Source organism: Labeo rohita, chromosome 2 (genome assembly GCF_022985175.1).
Source record: "Labeo rohita strain BAU-BD-2019 chromosome 2, IGBB_LRoh.1.0, whole genome shotgun sequence".
Taxonomy (NCBI): domain Eukaryota; kingdom Metazoa; phylum Chordata; class Actinopteri; order Cypriniformes; family Cyprinidae; genus Labeo; species Labeo rohita.
In genome coordinates this window covers 20,750,124-20,769,394 of record NC_066870.1, presented here as the reverse complement: position 1 = coordinate 20,769,394, position 19,271 = coordinate 20,750,124, and the positions used below count along the sequence as shown (strand labels likewise).

General features: G+C 35.4%; 1 protein-coding gene across 6 annotated transcripts in view; it reads left to right on the top strand.

Annotated features, from left to right (window-relative positions):
- Nucleotides 1–19,271, top strand: part of ctnnd2b (catenin (cadherin-associated protein), delta 2b) — a 111,114-nt gene that overhangs the window by 47,406 nt on the left and 44,437 nt on the right. For 5 of the 6 annotated variants that reach the window (XM_051131304.1, XM_051131296.1, XM_051131288.1 and 2 more), the window contains 6 exons: nucleotides 2,507–2,541; nucleotides 3,865–3,981; nucleotides 10,565–10,731; nucleotides 13,039–13,579; nucleotides 13,774–13,917; nucleotides 16,743–16,992. In XM_051131304.1, the coding sequence (XP_050987261.1) occupies nucleotides 2,507–2,541; nucleotides 3,865–3,981; nucleotides 10,565–10,731; nucleotides 13,039–13,579; nucleotides 13,774–13,917; nucleotides 16,743–16,992 (1,254 nt within the window). The remainder of the gene's footprint in view (nucleotides 1–2,506; nucleotides 2,542–3,864; nucleotides 3,982–10,564; nucleotides 10,732–13,038; nucleotides 13,580–13,773; nucleotides 13,918–16,742; nucleotides 16,993–19,271) is intronic. The other variant, XM_051131319.1, reaches the window with a different exon arrangement.

Sequence of the window (19,271 nt, the reverse complement as noted above, 5' to 3'; positions counted from 1 at the left end):
TTACAAAAGCTATAGAGAAGAAATAGTTTCATTATATTAGAAAGTCTAAAGCTACATGAAGGTTTCCAAGAAATTCAAAGTTCTTATACAGCTGGCAGCCTTATTTCTTAGTTTAAAGTGTGTTGTACCAGAAAACCTTTGAGGGTGTTGAACAAAAAAAGCACAATATCATAAAATGTTTGATCAGAGCAACTGAGAAAAACCTGCAGTGTACAGCCAAAGACTTGCAAGATGACCCGGACGAAAGGAGGAAATACATTTCAATGCAGAGTATAAGAAGAACACTACACAATGTTGAGGCATCTTGCCAAACACCACTCTTGACCAAGAAGAACAAAAAGGCCGAATAGAACATGTGAAAATTCAAAAAAAGAGTTGTGGAAACTCTGGAAGAATGTTTTGGACCAGAACTTTTTGGACCCATGGATCAGCGGTATGTCTGATGCAAAAAAGGCAAGACTTATGAGCAGAAGAACACCATCTACATTTTCAGTCATGGAGGTGGATCAGTCCTGTTATAGGTGTCTTTAAACCAAAGATTATCAGTGATCTAAAAGCTTTTTCAGGCGAGGAATGGGCCAAGACTGCAGTAGAGAGATGACAAAAGCTTCTAAGCACTTACAAGCAGCGTTTATTGGTGGTTTTAAAGAATAAAAGATCCTGCACCAAAGTTTACTTTTGGGGGTTGAATAATTTTGAACATGAACGTTTAGAGCCAATTAAAAAATTTTTTTTTACTATTCATCAACTTATTATCTTAAATGTACCGACAGATCCTTACCCTGTTCAATTCCGGCTGCAGTGCTGAACCGATTCCCCACTGAGAGTCTCTGCATTATCCTGTCTTCTTGTGCATTTGTCTTATGGGGATGACCAGCCTATTTGGGGAACTTGAATGAATTAGTGTCATTGTAAACCTGCAATATTTGAGAAATCGCAGATTTGGAATGACCAGCTTCATTTGCAGTGTCTGAAAGAGTCATCCCTTTGGCCTTCATTTGGACAACCTCCTGTCGCAGGGGTTCAGTCACCTTAAAACGGCCCACCGTCTTTCAATCTCAGTGAAAATTGGAGGAATGCTGCCAGTTGAATAGGGTTTATCATATAATTAGGGAAATTAGCACCAGGTGCCACATTAACACCAGTAACTTGGAGGTATTTTTGAGGGGTTTTTTTATATCTCAATTACGTTTTTATACTGTGCTTCAGAATGCATTTTATGAAATGTTTTTCCTTTTGAACTTCTGAATTATAGTGTCTGCGCAAGCCTCCGTCTAATTAGAACTTTTGATTATTTTACTCACACCCTTTACTAACAGGTGCATACAGCTGTACAATTTCCTTAGACAAACATTTACAGTAAAATAGGGCCTTTTTCTGTTCCAGTATGACATGCTCCTGTGCACAAAGCAAGGTCCATGAAGAAATGGTTCACTGAGTCTGAACCATTGAACAAATTTGGGATGAATCGCAAGCTAGAACCCATCATGCTTGACCTCACTGATGCTCTTGTGTCTGCTTTACCAGAAAATTGGAAGCTTTTACAGAAGACCAGCTCTCTATTAATGCCTATGATTTTGAAATTAAATATTCAAAAAGCACATATAGGTGCTCACACACTTCGGATCATGTAGTGAAGATATAAATGTGACCATGGACCACAAAACCAGTCTTAAGTACATTGTATGGGTCAAAATTATAGATTTTTCTTTTATGCCAAAAATCATTAGGATATTAAGTAAAGATCATGTTCCATGAAGATATTTTCTAAATTTCCTACTGTATATATAGCTAAGCTTTTTGATTAGCAATATGCATTGCTAAGAACTTCATTTGGACGACTTTAAAGGTGACTTCGGCCAGATATTGTCCAATCCTAACAAACCATACATCAATGGAAAACTTATTTACTATGTATATATCTCAGTTTTAAAAACTGACCCTTATGACTGGTTTTGTGGTCCAGGTGTCACATATTATACTGGATATCATTCATATCATTTTTTGTTTGATACTTTATTGTCTTTCAAAAAAGGAAAAAAAAACCCCACACATTTAATATAATTATACAAGTCAATTTTTCCCTTGAAGACTTAATATTTATATTTATATATATATTTTTTTACCGGTAGTTATTCCTCATTTTTCCTTCTACTTTCTCTTCCATTCACTTTTTTTTTCTCATTTTTGACAACTTTAAAGACTTTCTCAATATTTAGATTTTTTTGGCATCCTCAGATTCTAGATTTTTAAATAGTTGGATCTCGGCCAAATATTGTCTTATTCTTACAAACCATTCGTCAATGGAAAGCGTATTTATTTAGCTTTCAGATGATGTATAAATCTCAGTTTCAAAAAATTGACACTTATGAGTGGTTTTATGGTCCAGGGTCACATATTGCAAGTGTAGGATTGTAGCGTCAGGTAAAAGATTGTGTGCACAATCTTTGTGATGAATGATTGTGCTGATGATGCATCTAAATCTGTTCTATCTTTTATCTTACAGTTCTGCAGATGAAAAGTTTCGCTGGAACAATCAAGGTAACTAGACTGTTTTCTTCCCAAAAAGTGTTTTTTTTTACTTGCAGCCTATCGTTTTAAAATCCCTGAATCAAAACCTTCCAAGAAGGTGAATGTTGCATGAAGAGCACCTTTTCCAATGCATTTTGACAGTTGTCATCATCTAGCAGCCCACATGGTAAACAGTGCATGTCAGAGTGAAGCATGTTGACTTTTGACTTTATTGATTGTGCTACAGCAAAACGCTAGCCAAAGATGACAACCTCTGCCTTCCAGAACATAAAACACTGAGGAGAGGCTGAGATTGAAGAGCAGGAGCAGTGCAGCGCATAAATGATTCATGAGCTTGCGGTCACGCCACACTCTTTAAAATACTGGGCTCTTGATGAAGCATCAAAACAAAACCAGATTAAGCATCTCATTCTCATTCCTGGCTAGTTCAAATTAAAATTTTTAGTAGATTTCTCAGTGGTGCGTTTTGTGTGTGTGCGTGTGTGTGTGTTTCACATAATACGCATTGTGACAATGCTGCAGAAACATTTAAAGATCAAATATGAGACTCCAGTGCTGTCTTTTTTTTAAATATATTTCTTTTAAAAACTAAATAAAGGAATAGTTCACCCAAAAATGAAAATTCTGTCATTAATTACTCATGTCGTTCCAAACCCATAAGACCTTCGTTCATCTTCGCAACACAAAGACGTGTTCAAGGCCTTGAATGTGTCAGCTGCGCTGCTGTCTGTCAGAAAGTTCAGAAAGCTCTTGGAATTAATCAAAAAATATCTTAATTTGTATTCTGAAGATGAACAAAGGACGTACGGGTTTTGAACGACATGACGGTGAGTAATTAATGACAGAATTTTCATTTTTTGGTGAACTGTCTCTTTAAATTGTCAGACTAGCCTAAATGAATAACATCTGAATAACCAGCATATGGTTGTTTTTTTGGACTTAAACCTACTTTCTGTAAAGTAAAAGTACTGTCACTATGTGTTTTTGAAATACTGAATTCAGACGTACGTGTTATTGTATTTTAACACTTAAAATGTTGTAGATTAGTCTGGTTTTACTTGCGTAGTAGAAATGTGATTTGAATATGTAAACTGCACATTATTATTACATCTTACATTTTAAATTACAGGTGTAATTTCTAGAATGTTTTAAAGCATGTTATTGGATCGTAAACCTTACAGCAATTAAAATGTAACATTGTAAAACATTAAACGCTTGCTGAGTAGCTCCCAGCTTAATGAGACACTCATCATAGGGAGCTGTTTTATTTGCAGCCGTAGGAGTTTTTATTGGCCTACTAAATGAAATAACCGTTCATGTCTTTGTTCACAGACGGACAGAAGGATATAGAGGAGGAGCTCACCACAGGTCTGGAACTTGTGGATTCCTGCATCCGATCTCTTCAAGAATCTGGTATTCTGGATTCACAGGAATTCACTGCAGGTGAAAGTAAGGAGCACTTTTTTTTAAATGCATTTAAGTTTAACACAATTAAGAAATTACTGAGACTGAACAATGCTAATGACTTCTAAATGTTCTGATCCTGCAGAGCTGTGATCTTAAGCTGAAGTGATTGATAGTCGGGAACTATAATTTACATTCTCTAAGTGTTCTTTGACAGAAATGCATGTGTAACAGCCCATAATATGAGCTTGCAGGTGTTGCTCTGTAGAGTGTATCCACATGAGCTTGGTATATCCTCCAGCTTTCTGAAATTCATGAGTGAGCCTCCTCTGCATGTTAGTAGGATAATGCAGAGTTTTTTAGGCCAAAAAATTCAAGGAGGCAACAAATGTTCAAATAATGTATGTCAAAAACCCTGCTGAGAGTATCAGGCCTACCTCATCTGAACTGATTAAATATGAATACTCTGAACAGTTGATATATTTTCAAAGGCTCAGTTTCTGTGTTTAAAGGAGGTTGAGATATGGGTAGTTGACAAATAGCCAGTAAAAATGCTTTCTTTGAAGAAGAAATGCATATATTTATGTAGTGTGATGAAGTCTGATCTTTGAGAAAATATAAAGGGTCCCTAACTTCATCAGTTCTTTCATTGTTAGTTTTACTGAACTGTACCAAAAATTTGTCCTATGGTGTGACACAGTAAAAAAGCAACTGTTAATAGTATATAAATAGCATGAGAGAGATTTATCTTCATTGTTAGACACTTATTTTCATATAATGTTACTTATTTAATATGAAATAATAATTAACATAATTTTTTCCCAATGACTTGTTGGACAATTTCAAGACAAACATTGACAACAAGACAAACTTTGGTGTCATCTGTTCAAAACTGCTGAAAATTAATCCATTTTAACATGAGAGATATTTCTAGCTCCCCTACTGCAATACTCAACTGTTATTTTAATATATTTTGAGATAAAAACAAATCTGTGGTCCTTTTATGTGTCACACCATAGGACACTGCGTCACACCATAGAACAGAATAGTAGTTATTAAAGTATTTCTATTTAATTTTGAACATGTCAAATGAAAAAGAAAGTTTAATTTTGATACAAATAATATCAATATATCAAAATAAGTTCCATCAACAAAATTTAGTCTCGTGGTCAGTCAAATATGATTGATATTTATGATATAGCTAAGTGTTAGTAATATATAATTGAAACTACATTCACTAAGATGTTAATACATTTTTTAAAAACTATATAGCTACTGTATAGGCATGATTTTGATTCTATTTACTTTCTGCATCGTTCTCTTAGGATCTCCTCCCTTCTGGTGGATCCCTGTTAATTTTCTGTTTATATTTTCAAGTCCTCTCTCTTCCACTAATTCCTCTCCCTCAAATCTTTCTGTTTTAAAAACAAAGTATCACATTCTGCAAAAACATCAGAAAATAGTTTAATGTAATTATTGCATTTATGAACACTGAAAATGATCGAATAAAAATATGTTAAATCTTATTTAATTGTTTTTTAAAGAGACCTTGTCCTCTGGTGTGACATCTTTGTCCTATGGTGTAACAGTACAGGCGTCACACCGGAGGACATTTTCTGTCACACCATAGGACATTTCAGCCTTTTGTGTAAATTCATAACCTTGCTATTCCAAGCACATTTGCATAATTTTCCATGATTTAACATACCGTTTTTAATTAAAAAATATAATGTAGGGGTGTCACACCAAAAGGACAACAAAACATAGCGCTTTTGTAGTGGTTCCAAAAAAGTTAAATATTTTAACAATTCTGAGACAAAAATTTACTATGTGCACATGTCATGGGCTTGACAAGGGCTTCAGTAACATGACCATGAATGGGGTCCTTAAACTAATAAAAGTTTTTTCTGGATTTGGCTGATTTAAAATCAGGATATGGTGTCACACTGTAGGACATGGTTTTCAGAGACAAAATGTATCAAGTTCCTACACTTTCAGAAATATATGGATGAAAAAAAAGCCATTCAGAAATATATGGATGATTTACTAAAATAGACACTTGTACAATTATGCCGGAGGTATTTATTAACATTTTTATGCTTTTCTTTTTAATTTCTAAAAGTTGTAATTTATTGAACCATGCTGAGACAGTCAGGACAATTTTGACATTTGGCTCAAAAATTAAAAAAAACAAATCGCATAACACTGTAGCGTTTATAACAACAGTTACATGTAGGACAAAGAAATGTTTAATGATTTACAGCATTTTAAATTAACGACAATATTAATTATATTCATTTTCATCTTGTAGGACAGTGAAAATGCCATGTCACGTCAACAACCCATATACAGTAGTGTAGGAAAAGGTTTCTAGATAGCCTAAAATGTGGTTCATGTGGTCACATTTAAATAACAGAATCAGCCTGAGTACATAAGATTATACAAACAAAGATCATTTCTGAAGGGGATAGATCAGGTAGAAATACACTAATATACCAAAATGGGTGTTGGTATGATCTGTAAAAAAGATGTCTTTTATGCTCACCAAGGCAGCATTCATTTGATCAAAAATACAGTAAAACAGTAGTTTTTGTGAAATATTATTACAATTTAAAATAGCCGGTAGTTACTCACAATATTACTGCTTTTGCTGGATCAAATAAATGCAGGCTTGCTGTTCAAATACTTTTGACTGGTAGTGTTGTCTGACATAGTTGTAACAAACTTAACTGCAAGAAACTACTTAATCTAAAGCATCATCTAAAACATTAAATATTGAGCAAACTGCTAAATAAATCAGTGGATACATGGACTCTTAATGGTTTTTAATGAACCATCTTACAAGACAGATAAGGTATATTTTGTATTTATTTACTCGCCTGTAGTGGTTCCACTCTCTCTAGTCGTGAGTTATAAATAGAATTCAGTTGAAATATTTATCGGCTCTGATCTAAAATGCAGGTCATAGAGTGTGGAGATAAAACCCCTCTCCCCAAACAGATAAGTGACCAGCCACCTGGACATAGATTGTCCACCGCACAACCACTCTCTATGGCAGCAAATGGCATCTTAAGATGTCTAAAATGCTTGGGTTGAGACTGGAGAAGGACCAGAAGTCTGATTATGGATTTATGAAACTTTCAGCCTTTACTGTAAATGTGCCTCTTTTTGAATCTGATAGTGGCTAAAGTGGTTATAGTAGTAAACTCCAGCCGTTTTCAATAACCGCAGTCCGACAATTTCTGATATTACTGGGTCATCTGAAATGACCCATCTGAGATGGCCCAGTTATCATCTTCAGTGGTTTTGAAGTCACACTGTCACATAGTCTCTATGTCTATGTGTGTTAGCTTTATGGGAAATCTTTTCATAGACTGCAAACTTTTATTGTTTGTCTTTTAATCTCCATATTTGCAGCCTATTTTTGTTTGAAACTGAATTAAAGATGAAAATATAGCAAGTAAATATCACTAAAATAAGGTGTTTCATAATTACAGCATGTTGTGGCATGTTGAGCTTTTGTAAACAAACATTGTTGCTCTGTCAAGCCATTTCAAACTGGCACCTCTTTAAAGGATGGAACATCTTTAGGTGCTGTCAGACATCCTCAGAACAGGAGAAGCATGTCCTGACAGTGTGGCAGTAAGCTTCGGTTAACACGACACAAACCACACACCATCATGATCCACTTTGCAGGCTGTCAGAGATTAAACAGCATGCAAACTCGTTCTCCGTGCATGCAGGTGATATGTGGTGCTACATAGCAGTGATTCCCAAACACAGATACAAATTACAGGAATTACTTCATCACTTTCTGGGGAACCGAAATTTGGATTTTGCTTGTTAGACTGATTTATTAATGCATATTTTTTTCATTTATTTGAATTAAAACTGTATAATTACTGTATAATGGTAGTGTAAATCTTAAAGTCTACATTAACATTCAAAATGATTTCTTTTTAAAACATTAAAACATTTTTTTTATTATTATTAGTGGTGAATATTTTTGTGGAACATTTTATGCTTCTTTTTTCAGGATTCTTTGAACAGGAAGTTCAAAAGGACAGCATTTATTTGAAATATAATTTTTTGTAGCAATGTAAAAGTCTTTTTATCAATTTAACGTATCCAAGATGCATTAAGAAAAGTATTCATTCGAAGAAAATCTTTGAACTTTTTAACTTTAGTATACATATGATTATAAAATATAAATATATGAATGTATGCTATGCTATATATGTAGAATTTTAATAAATATGATCAAAAGTACCATTTAACTTCCAACTGCAAATATTTTATTAAAACGAATATGAATATCAAGTACATATTTCATCAATATTTCTGCTTTTTTTCTTATCATGCCCCGTTGGTTTGACGCTCACTCATAAAGTTTTTAAGTTGCTGGCATGCTTTTAACAAAGTGGAGATACTCATATGCTAATGGCCTCCTTTGAAGCATTTAGAATGTTTAATAAAACATGCTGTGTATTACTCCAACAGTTTTACTTGTTGTACTCACACTTTCATTCAGTTCTATTCATTCTCAGCCAAACTAAATAAATGCCATTATAAAGCCAGTTTCTATAGTTCTATATGCTTCAGTTAGTTTTTTCACCAACATTATTTAAATTTTTTTGGCTTCAAAGTTAATCATGTTAACAGTATCCAATGTAATAATGTATTATGATAATTCTGAATGATATCCAGTATAATATGTGACCCTGGACCACAAAACCAATCATCAAGGGTCAATTTTTAAAACGGAGATTTATACATAATAAATAAGCTTTCCATTGATGTATGGTTTGTTAGGATTGGACAATATTTGTTTCTTAGCAATGCATATTACAAATCAAAAATTAAATTCTGATATATTTATGGTAGGAAGTTTACACAATATCTTCATGGAACGTGATCTTTACTTTATATCCTAATGATTTTTGGCATAAAAGCGATCATTTTGACCCATACAATGTATTTTTGCCTATTGCTACAAATATACCCATGCTACTTAAAGGGTTACTCCACCCCGAAATGAACATTTTGTCATTAATCACTTACCCCCATGTCGTTCCAAACCTGTAAAAGCTTCTTTCATCTTCGGAACACAAGATATTTAGGATGAAAACCTAGAGGTTTGTGACTGTCCCATTGACTGCCTGGTAAATACCACTGTCAAGACCCAGAAAAGTATGAAAGACATCATCAAAATAGTCCGTCTGCCATCAGTGGTTTAATCTGAATTTTATGAAGCGATGAGAATACTTTTTGTACGCAAAGTAAAAAAAACAACAATTTTATTGAACAATTCGTCTCTTTCGTGTCAAGGTAGCGCCATTTTGGAGAGTATCCGCAAACGTACGCAAACTGCGTATGCCGTTCTGTGTCAGCCATACCACACGGATACGTTTTCTACATATATTTACGTTTTGTTTCGAATGAAAACAGCGTATTCTGTGTACGCAGTTTGCGTCCAGCAGATACTCTCCAAAATGGTGCTACACTGACACGGAGGAGAAGAAATGTTGAATAAAATCGTTATTTTTTTTTTTTTGGCGTACAAAAAATATTCTCTTCGCTTCATAAAATTCGGATTGAACCACTGATGGCAGATGGACTGTTTTGACGATGTCTTTCATACTTTTCTGGGTCTTGAAAGTGGTATTTACCTGGCAGTCAATGGGACAGTTAACGTTACAAGCCTCCCGGTTTTCATTCAGGCAAACAAAACTTTTACGGGTTTGGAACGACATGGGGGTAACAGTTAAGTGATTAATGACAACATTTTCATTTTGGGGTGGAGTAAATCTTTAAGACTGGTTTTGTGGTCCAGGGTCACATATGAGTTAAAAGGAACACATTTTTAGCAGTACTTGTGCCTTATTTATGTGGTCGTTGGGGAGGTACTGTAAGACGAAGAAGGACTGGGAATCACTGCTGTATGTTACAGTGTCAGGCTGTCAGCATAGGAGGGCCGAGCGAAGAGAAGGGACTGCGATTTCTGTTCATGCTGACCCCATTTTCTTGAATGTGTGCTCATTGAGTGTCTTCCAGCAGTGATTAATTATGCATGCCTATTCTGTCCATCTACTCACTGTGAGGCTTGAAATAATGAGTGGTATAAAAGAGAGTAAAACAGAACTGTGGATGGAGTCTGGAAGACAATGAAAGAATAAGAGACAAAATGGTAAAGCAATTAACCAATTTTACGAAGGTAAAATGAGGTGAGAGGAATTATATGGACAGAGAAGAGAGGGTAACAAGATTTGCATCTCCTGAAGGAAATACCTGAGCTTGCAAGGCAGCTAAATAAATAAAGTATGTAAGTTTAGATTTTAGGCTTTAGATTTACATAGATTCTATGTAAATGCAGTACTGCATCATGCTGCTTTTGACATAGTCATAACAAACATCACACTTGGCTGCACACAAGAATGAACAGTCGCTGTAAAGGAAGTTATACATGGTTAAATGTATGCAAAGATAACAATTCTGTATGCAAATAGATAGTAGAAAAGACCAACTGCAAATCAGTAGCTCTGTTGGAAATAAATGTGCGACTGTTAAACTTAATCTTACATTTTTTTCAAGTTAACCAGTTTCTTTTCCCCAAATTTTCCCTTTGCAGGACCAGGCATCCTCTCTCAGAGTGCTTTGCAGCTCAATAATCAAGAGGGCACCTTTCCCTATCCAGTCAGTTACCATAGCAACCAGACCCTGGCCCTCGGCGACCTGTCGGCCTCCCAGCCTCCTCGCAGCGGTCAGGTGGGAGGAGCCTTACATAGCTATAATCAGGTGGGGATTCATCTCTTTGTAAGAACTCTGATTTTGACCCTCTTGTCTTAAACCGTGTGAATTGTACCCTGTTTTTATGAGCAAACCCTCTGGGGGGAATTCACTAAGTAGTGCGTCCGCTGTTTATGTGCATGATTTTAGTACCCAAACGATGTTCGTTTTGTTCAGTCACGGCTTTTACCTTATTAAAATCATCTATAAATTTAGTCAAATTAATTCACTTGTAGGGATGTAACAATATTATCAATATCGTGGTATCTTGATATTATTGTGGTCACATGGCGATATGAAACGACGGTCTTCCATGTAAAAAGTGTTGATTTTTTAAATATTCCAACATAAAAGGTCTTTAAAGTTGTGTTTTGGACCATTATGCTTTGGCACTGCATCTGTCAAACAAACTTAAACCGAAAGAACAATATGGCTTAAACCCCTCATCAAGACATTTTTCGCTTCTGCGCCTCAGAACGTCTCCATTCAAAGTGAATGCAGGGAACTCGTTTATTGCATTTGCTGTGAGTTTAGCACATGTTTGGGAACGTAACGGCCAGCAGTTATGCTTTATTTTCGCGGCAGATGATTACATCATTTCACTAGATTTGTAGTGAAATGAGTTTTTGTAAGCCTGTTTTCACTAAAGCTGGAGTTTTCTCCTAAGCTCTACTGTCATTTCTGTCAAAATAAAAGCTTAAAAGTGCAGTATGAACTGCTGACTGGTTTAAATGGTTAACGTTACTGCAGTCCAAATTCAAAACATCCTTTCAAGTGTAGAAATTAGGTAAGAAGTATTGTAATTTTCCTGCTGTAGTGTAAAACACAAATAATATACCTGTGAAATATTCATTTTCATTTATTTTACAGTGCAGTTGTTTTACAAAATATGGCTATTACTGTCATAGGAATAACAATAATATAAAATTGTTATTACTATTAAATTCTAATTTGTTTTGCTTCCTAAAACACCAGTGCGAATGTAATTTAGATTGAGACAGTATATCAAAACTAAAAAGAGGGTTGAGTCCCCTTTAAAGTTCAGGTACAAGTCAATTCACTGACTTTTTTTCTGACTTCTAACTTTAAAATGTACAAAATTTGTCTTTTTTGTAAAATATCGCATTGTGGACAGATCACAATATTATCATGTCGTGAGATTTTGATATTGTTACGTCCCTATTCAATTGTACTCAGACTAAAATGCATCTAATTTTAGTTGAGAAATTTGTTAAATCAAATATTCAGACATTTTATTAATATTAAGTAATATTTTATATATAAACATAGCACTGCAAGATACTGAAAATACATTTACAATTTTTTTTGTGTGTGTTTTTGTTATTTTTGTTCAAAGTTGATGTGTGTTATTAATTGATGGCCACGTTTTATTATTTTGTTCTCTTATTTTAATTTAGTTAAATTGTGGCCACAATGCCTGTTATAGGACAAATTAGTACCACAATTTAACTGAAACAATGCAACAAGGAAAAGAGATAGTTCATCCAAAAATAAAAATTCTGTCATTAATTACTCACCTTCATGTCGTATGAAACCCGTAAGATTTTGTTCACCTTTAGAACATGAAAAATGACATTTTTTATAAAACCTGAGTGCTTTCTGACCCTGCATAAACAGCAATGCAACTGACACGTTCAAGGCCCAGAAAGGTAGTAAGGTCATCTTTAAAATAGTCCATGTGACATCAGTGGTTCAAACTTAATTTTATGAAGCTACGAGAACACTTCATTAACAACTTCATTCAATAATTTATTCTTACGGGTTTGGAACAACATGAGGGTGAGTAATTAATGACAGAATTTTAATTTTTGGGTGAGCTGTCCCCTTAAGAAGTATTATAATGTGCATATTTTCACATTAGCTTTTAACAAAAGCATAAAAAAATATAGTTACATAAAATATATAATTAAAATAGTTTAATTGTGATCATGATGCACATTTTTATGTCTTCGTTGGCAAAATCCAAAAACCCTTTCGTTGACATGAATAACACTCTTGCGGAATTCAAATTTGCATGCAAATGAGGTTACAGTGTTGCGCAACAATAATTGCGCAATCTTTACTGAGCCTAAATTAAACAGAAAGGAGATTTGTTTGCACTGAAAAGAATGACAGTGACTTAAATCCTCATTTGCATTTAAACTGGACTCTGAACTGTTGCTGCACTGAGTTACTGGTCGCAAAACATGGCGCATGAGTTTAGTGAATTCACCCCTTTTTCCCTTAGCTCCATCACTTAGCTCACAGCTCCTAGATGAGTGAAATTTTAGCTCTTTACATGTCACTTACCTCCAGGTGACGTCTAATCGTGTTGCCCAGCTGGCTGCCAGAGAGACAGCCGCCCGGGCCCATTCTCGAGACTCCTTTGCCCAGAGTCATGGCAGTGCATTCCACATGCCTGACGATCAGCCAGCAGCCCCTGTAAACTATTCCTGCTCCACTCTACCAGCCCAGCGAGTGAGCTCTCCCTTTTCCATGCAGGCTTTGGGCTCCCCATCCAAACTGCAGAGGCTGGGCTCAGCCTCCGACATGCCCAGCTACGCCACTCTGGCGCGGGTGTCGTCGCCCAAGCAGTCCCCGAGCCGGCTGGCCAAGTCCTACAGCACCAGCTCTCCCATCAACATGGCGGCGGGAGGAGGCTCGTCCTCTTCACCGCTGCACATGGCCGGACCGGGCAATGCGTCCAGCTCGTCTCCGCTACACCAGCTCAGCGCTGCGGTGGGAAGCTACGCCACTCTGTCCCCCACCAAGCGTATGCTCCACACCACCGATCAGTACAAGATCTCTCATGATCTGTACGCCAACGCCACCCTCCAGAGACCCGGCAGTCTGGCAGGTCAGTGCGATTTGCGGGATACAGCTTTTCCGTTTGGTAGCATCACCATTAAAAACACATAAGCACTGGTCATTTTCACACTTAGTGGTTGTCAGACAGATGGATCAGTTTTGACACTGTTATTTCCAAGTATATTTATAGCGTTTTTGTTCTGGTTAATGGTGCTTGAGAATCTGCCTTTGTCCGTGATGTAGGTTCCAGGGGTTCGTACAGCAGTCAGCACAGTCACCTGGGCTCGGAGCTCAGGCCCCTGCAGTCTCCTGAGCACCACATCGACCCCATTTATGAGGACAGGGTCTATCAGAAAGCCCCCCTGAGGAACTTCAACCAAGGCCAGGGTAAGATAGCAGACATCAGGTTCACTACCAATTTTAAAATCTTCTCTTCTAGAGCGTCATGGCTCTGGTACAGGTGCGTTTATGAAATAAAAGGCTTGTTTCGGCTTTCTTTTTGTTTAAAATAGAAATGTTTTCCCAAGTGCCCAATTAATAGCAGTGAGCCAGTAGACATCATCACTTTAACTGTATCAGATAGTATCAAGTTTTTGCTTTTAAGCTTTTAAAGTCAATTCCGTTCCGTTCACATTTAGTTTCGAGCTGAATATAATATATCATTACAGCTAATTTATGATGCTGTATGGCACGTCTAGACGCCTTTTAAAAAATTTGTTGCCTAAAAAAACACTGTAATCTATATAAAAGCACAGGCTTCTCTACACTTACATTACATGTTTGCAGGCTAATGGATGTGATTTTCAGGGTTTATAGAACAGCCATGAAAAGCATGGATGTACTGTAAGTTAAAAGGACAGTTCAGTCAAAAATCAAACTAGGACTGAGTAAAAAGTAACGATTTCTCGATTTTAATAGATTCTTGTTTTTATTAAACGATATTAATTCTTAAATTCAAAGAATTGGTTAGTCTAGCCTGGTTTCAGTTAATAAATGGAACATTGTAGTGCACCTCCCATCGCAATAAGCTTTGTGCTTTGTTACTTTTGATATAAAACAGTCTCAGATTTCAAATTCTGTCCATTTTAGTATAATATTCAAACAATAAATGCTGTTTTGGCACTGTTTAATTTGGAGTGTCAGATCGCTGTAGTATCTCAGTTCAAGAGAAGTGGCAGCACTGATCGTGTCATCCACTTTAATACCGGTTTCAGCATGAAATAAACATGAATAAACATCTGAAGGTATGTTTAAAAAGTAAAACTTACCCAAATCCGTATTCTGTCTCATGCAGTTCATATCCTGTGTCACATAACGTCACATTTACCTACATATTCAGTGACCATAAACTCATCAGTCAGTTAGAAAAGTGAAGTTTAGAGAGGAGCTTTTTGCTAGTGTATGCACCACAACATATTCATTTACAATTTTAAGTGTTTGTATACAAATCAGTTCATTTTAAACTTCAATATTACAGTAATGTAGTACCAACTGACTCATATAAATTTTACAGTATTAGTTATTTTTTTCCTTGAGAAAATTTGCCATGTACTGTATTTGATATATATCCAGAAGAATCGATATTGAATTGAACTGAATCGAATCAAAACCCAGCACTATTCCAAACCATAACTTACTTTAATTTGTGGAACAAAATAAAAAGTCACTGGCGTTCAAAGTTGTTTTGGAACCCAGCGTATCTTCTTTTAAGTTCCACAAAAGAAAGAAAGTCATACTGGTTCTATTTGAGTATTCTCTTTTAAAAAATCCCAGATTTCCTGTATTGAGTAATTGGTGGAAATGGCACATTCCACATATTAAACCCATTTAAAAATCACAATAAAGCATAATGTTATTTAGAATTTGCAAACGCCACGATTTTGCAAATAGCTTAACATCTTTAGAAATATGCTAACTGTTCATCACGATTTCAAAATAAAAGTTTAAACCCTCGCTCTAAGTTAAATACATTTTGATGTCCACATATTCAAGTAATTACGGTGGCTGTAGCTTTTCTGTCGTAAAGAAATGTCCAGATATTAATGATTAAGTGGACATTTGAATTAAATGTTGCTGAGTCAATATTAAACAGGATTAGATCAGGCAGTAAAATGTAAAAACAATGGTCAGGCTGTTGGCGCCCTCTGCAGGCCCTTGTTATAATGCGTAATGTACGTTAGCTCTATTGTTTATAATACATTGTTTTAACAATTTTGTTCAATAAAATCAAGTGGTTACTTGCTTTTGATACTTTATTTGAACTAATTTTTATTGCCTCGTTGCTATTATATATGTATTTTAAGTCATGTAATCGTTCACTTAGGTATATTTTTATTACTACAAAAAAAATTATAGTTATCTGATTACTCGATTAATCGTCAGAATAATCAACAGATTACTCAGTTATCAAAATAATCATTAGTGACAGCTCTAATTGAAAGTGAACATCAAATACAGTTCACAACTCATTTTGCTTCAATAACATAATGTATTTCTGTGTCAAACCACTTATGAATCATGATATGGGATAGGATACAGATTCGAAAATTATTGGATTGTAAAAAGTGAATAGGGAATGGTGTCGTCGTGTAAAAAATGTTTACTTGTGGTTTAAAAAAAAAAGAAAAATTATAAAATCTATCATATTAAAGTATTTTAGCTATAAAAATAGCTATTATTGTTGACGTGGCATTAAAAAAAAGAAAAGAGTAGAGAAGTTAACATTTTAGTGTACATTTTTTGTTTGGAATGATAAAAAAATAAAATAAAATAACCTGCACTCCAGGCTTGTGCAGTAAAAAGTAAGTATTCGTGTTGACTTTAAAGCGGGAATGTTTCCAGAACGTCTCAGAGCTGCAGTCAGCTGGAAAACTCTGCCGTCAGGATGAACAACCCTCGGTGGTGGTTTCTGGGTAGCTATTCAAATCTGAACAAAAGCAGGCCAGAGAGAAAAAAACTGTTTTGCATTTACACTCAGACAAGCTAATAAAGCACCTACTGAAGAGCTATCATTATGGGGCAGTTTGTTATTTTGATGCTTTAACATCATCTCTCTTCTGTTTTGCTTCTCCTGTCCTCCTTCTCCTCTCTTACGATTGAAAAACCTGGTCAACATGTAATATTTTCCCCTTGTGCTGCACCCAAAGATCCAAAGAACCGGGTTTGTGACCAGGTCCTGAACTTTCTGCTCTGTCCCTACTCTCCTGTTGTAGCCCCTTCCTCTCCTGGTGTTGACTCCATACCCTTGCAGCGTACGGGAAGCCAGAACGCCACAGGAACGTTCCCCCGCGCCGGCTACGCGACTGGCCCAGGAGCCTCCACCGCCGACTATGCCAACCCCTACCGTACCCTACAGTTCTGCCCCTCCACAGACTCACCCTACAGCAAATCCGGACCTGCTCTGCCCCCGGAGGCAACGCTGGTCAGGTCGCCCTCTGTGGACAGCATCCAGAAGGACCCCAGGTGAGCTCTCCCACTGTCTAATGCATCTTGAAGGAACTGCATATGGAGATCTCACCCAGTTAGTGAGAATTAGAGTCAAACTGACATACTGTGTGATTAACAAATCAAACAGAGCTTCACACGCACAAGTCGACAATTAAAACACTGTAGGAGAGGGCAGGGTAAGCTGTGCCACTGTTTACATTTTTTTTGTCTTCAGGCAAAAATTGATGAATGATGAAAAATAATCAATTTGCAACGTCCTTTTCTGCGTTTTCGTGAACAACCAAAGACAGATGTCACCACATATTACAATGAAGCTTAATAATTTTCAATATTTTATGATTAGATTAATATTTCTTGCATTTTTAAGCCTACACAACATACCTCAAAGCATCTGACACACTTTGACCGACAGATACGGTACCGTTCAAAAGTTTGAGAGTCAGTGCGTTTTTTATGGATTTGAAAAGTCTGTTACGCTCGTATATTTAGAAATTTAAATTTAAAATAACTGTTTTAGAATGAGTTTCAGCAGAAATATTTCTTATTATCAATGTTGAAAACAGTGTGCTGCATAAAAAAATTATTATTATTTGAAAATTACATTTTTAAAAATGATTCTTTAGTTTTTCAGTTCAAACGAACAGCATTTATTTTATGTAGAAATATTTTGTTACATTGTAAATATCTTTACTGTCTCTTTTGATCAATTTAATGCATCTTTGCTGAATAACAGTATTGATTTAAAGTAAAAAATCTTACCCAAGCTTTTGAACGGTGTTGTACATACGTTTTTTTGCCAAATTTTGTCTGGTATTTTGATATCAGTGTTGATAATGAAAATTCTCACTATTTATGTGCATCTCTGAGTCACAAGCAGCTGTACATTATGGGTTCTTTCTAAAAAAAAAGTGCAGTTTGCTTAATTAAGGGCACATCTTACTTTACTCTCCCCTACAGGATGAATGAGACTTCACATGATGTCACTTCCTGTAGTACCTTAGTTAGTTTGCCTGTGTACACTTGCAAAATCACAAAAAAAGATACTACACATTTGTCACAATCGTACACATTCTTCAATGATAGCGCATGATTTTATAGACTATATAGGTAGTCAGTTCCACCTTTTTCACTCTGTCTTTATATTGGTATTAAGCATATTTTTGGTTTTATCGTGTGATGTTAATTTGATGTGCTGAGAGGCCATTGACAATCATCTCTTGAGAGCTAAAGTACTGTAGGACTTTCTCTTTTTTTCGTTTGCTTGCTTTTTCTGCTGATTTGACCTTGTTTCTTTTTTTTTTCTTGTCATCCCTTTTGTTGACTCCTCATGCTTTGTTTCTCTCCCATGTCTTTTCACTGCTAGTGGCTATGGTGGAGATGGTATGACGTGTGATGCATTGCATTTACTGGCTGCAAACAAATGCACAGATATGCACAGACAATTTCATACTGTTTTAGAACATGTCAAACAAAGTCGTCTTTTATCTTTGGTTCACTAATAGTGTTTGGTGTATTAAAGGGTGGGTCTGGCAACAACACCAACCACAGTTTGTTATCAAAATCCTTGTAAATTATACATAAAACAGCATTTTTAAGATTTAAGGTCAAATATATACACCAAATATCTTCCTATGAAGAAAAAGAAATGTATAGATTAGGGGTTTTCAAACTTTTTATTATCTCCTTCTTTAAATATAAAGTATACACACTACCAGTCAAAAGTTTTTGAACAGTAAGATTTTTAATGTCTATTCTGCTCACCAAGCCTGCATTTATTTGACCCAAAATACAGCAAAAATGTTGAAATATTTTTACTATTTATAATATCTATGTGAATATATTTTAAATTGTAAATTATTCCTGTGATGAAAGCTAAATTTTCAGCATCATTACTTTAGTCTTAAGTGTCACATGATCCTTCAAAAATCAATATTTAAAACAGTCAAGTTCATTTTTTCAAGATTTTCTGATTAATAGAAAGATCAGCATTTATCTGATTAATAGAAATTAATACTTTTATTTAGCAAGGATGCTTTAAATTGATCAAAAGTGATGATAAAGACATTTATAATGTTACAAAAAGATTTCTATTTCAGATAAATGCTGCTCTTCTAAATTTTCTGTTTAACAAAGAAACCTGAAAAAAAAATTCTACTCAACTATTTTCAACATGATACAATAATAAATGCAAATCAGAATATTAGAATGTTTTCTGAAGGATCATGTGACTGGAGAAATGATGCTAAAAAATTCAGCTTTGAAATCACAGGAATAAATTATATTTTAAAATATAT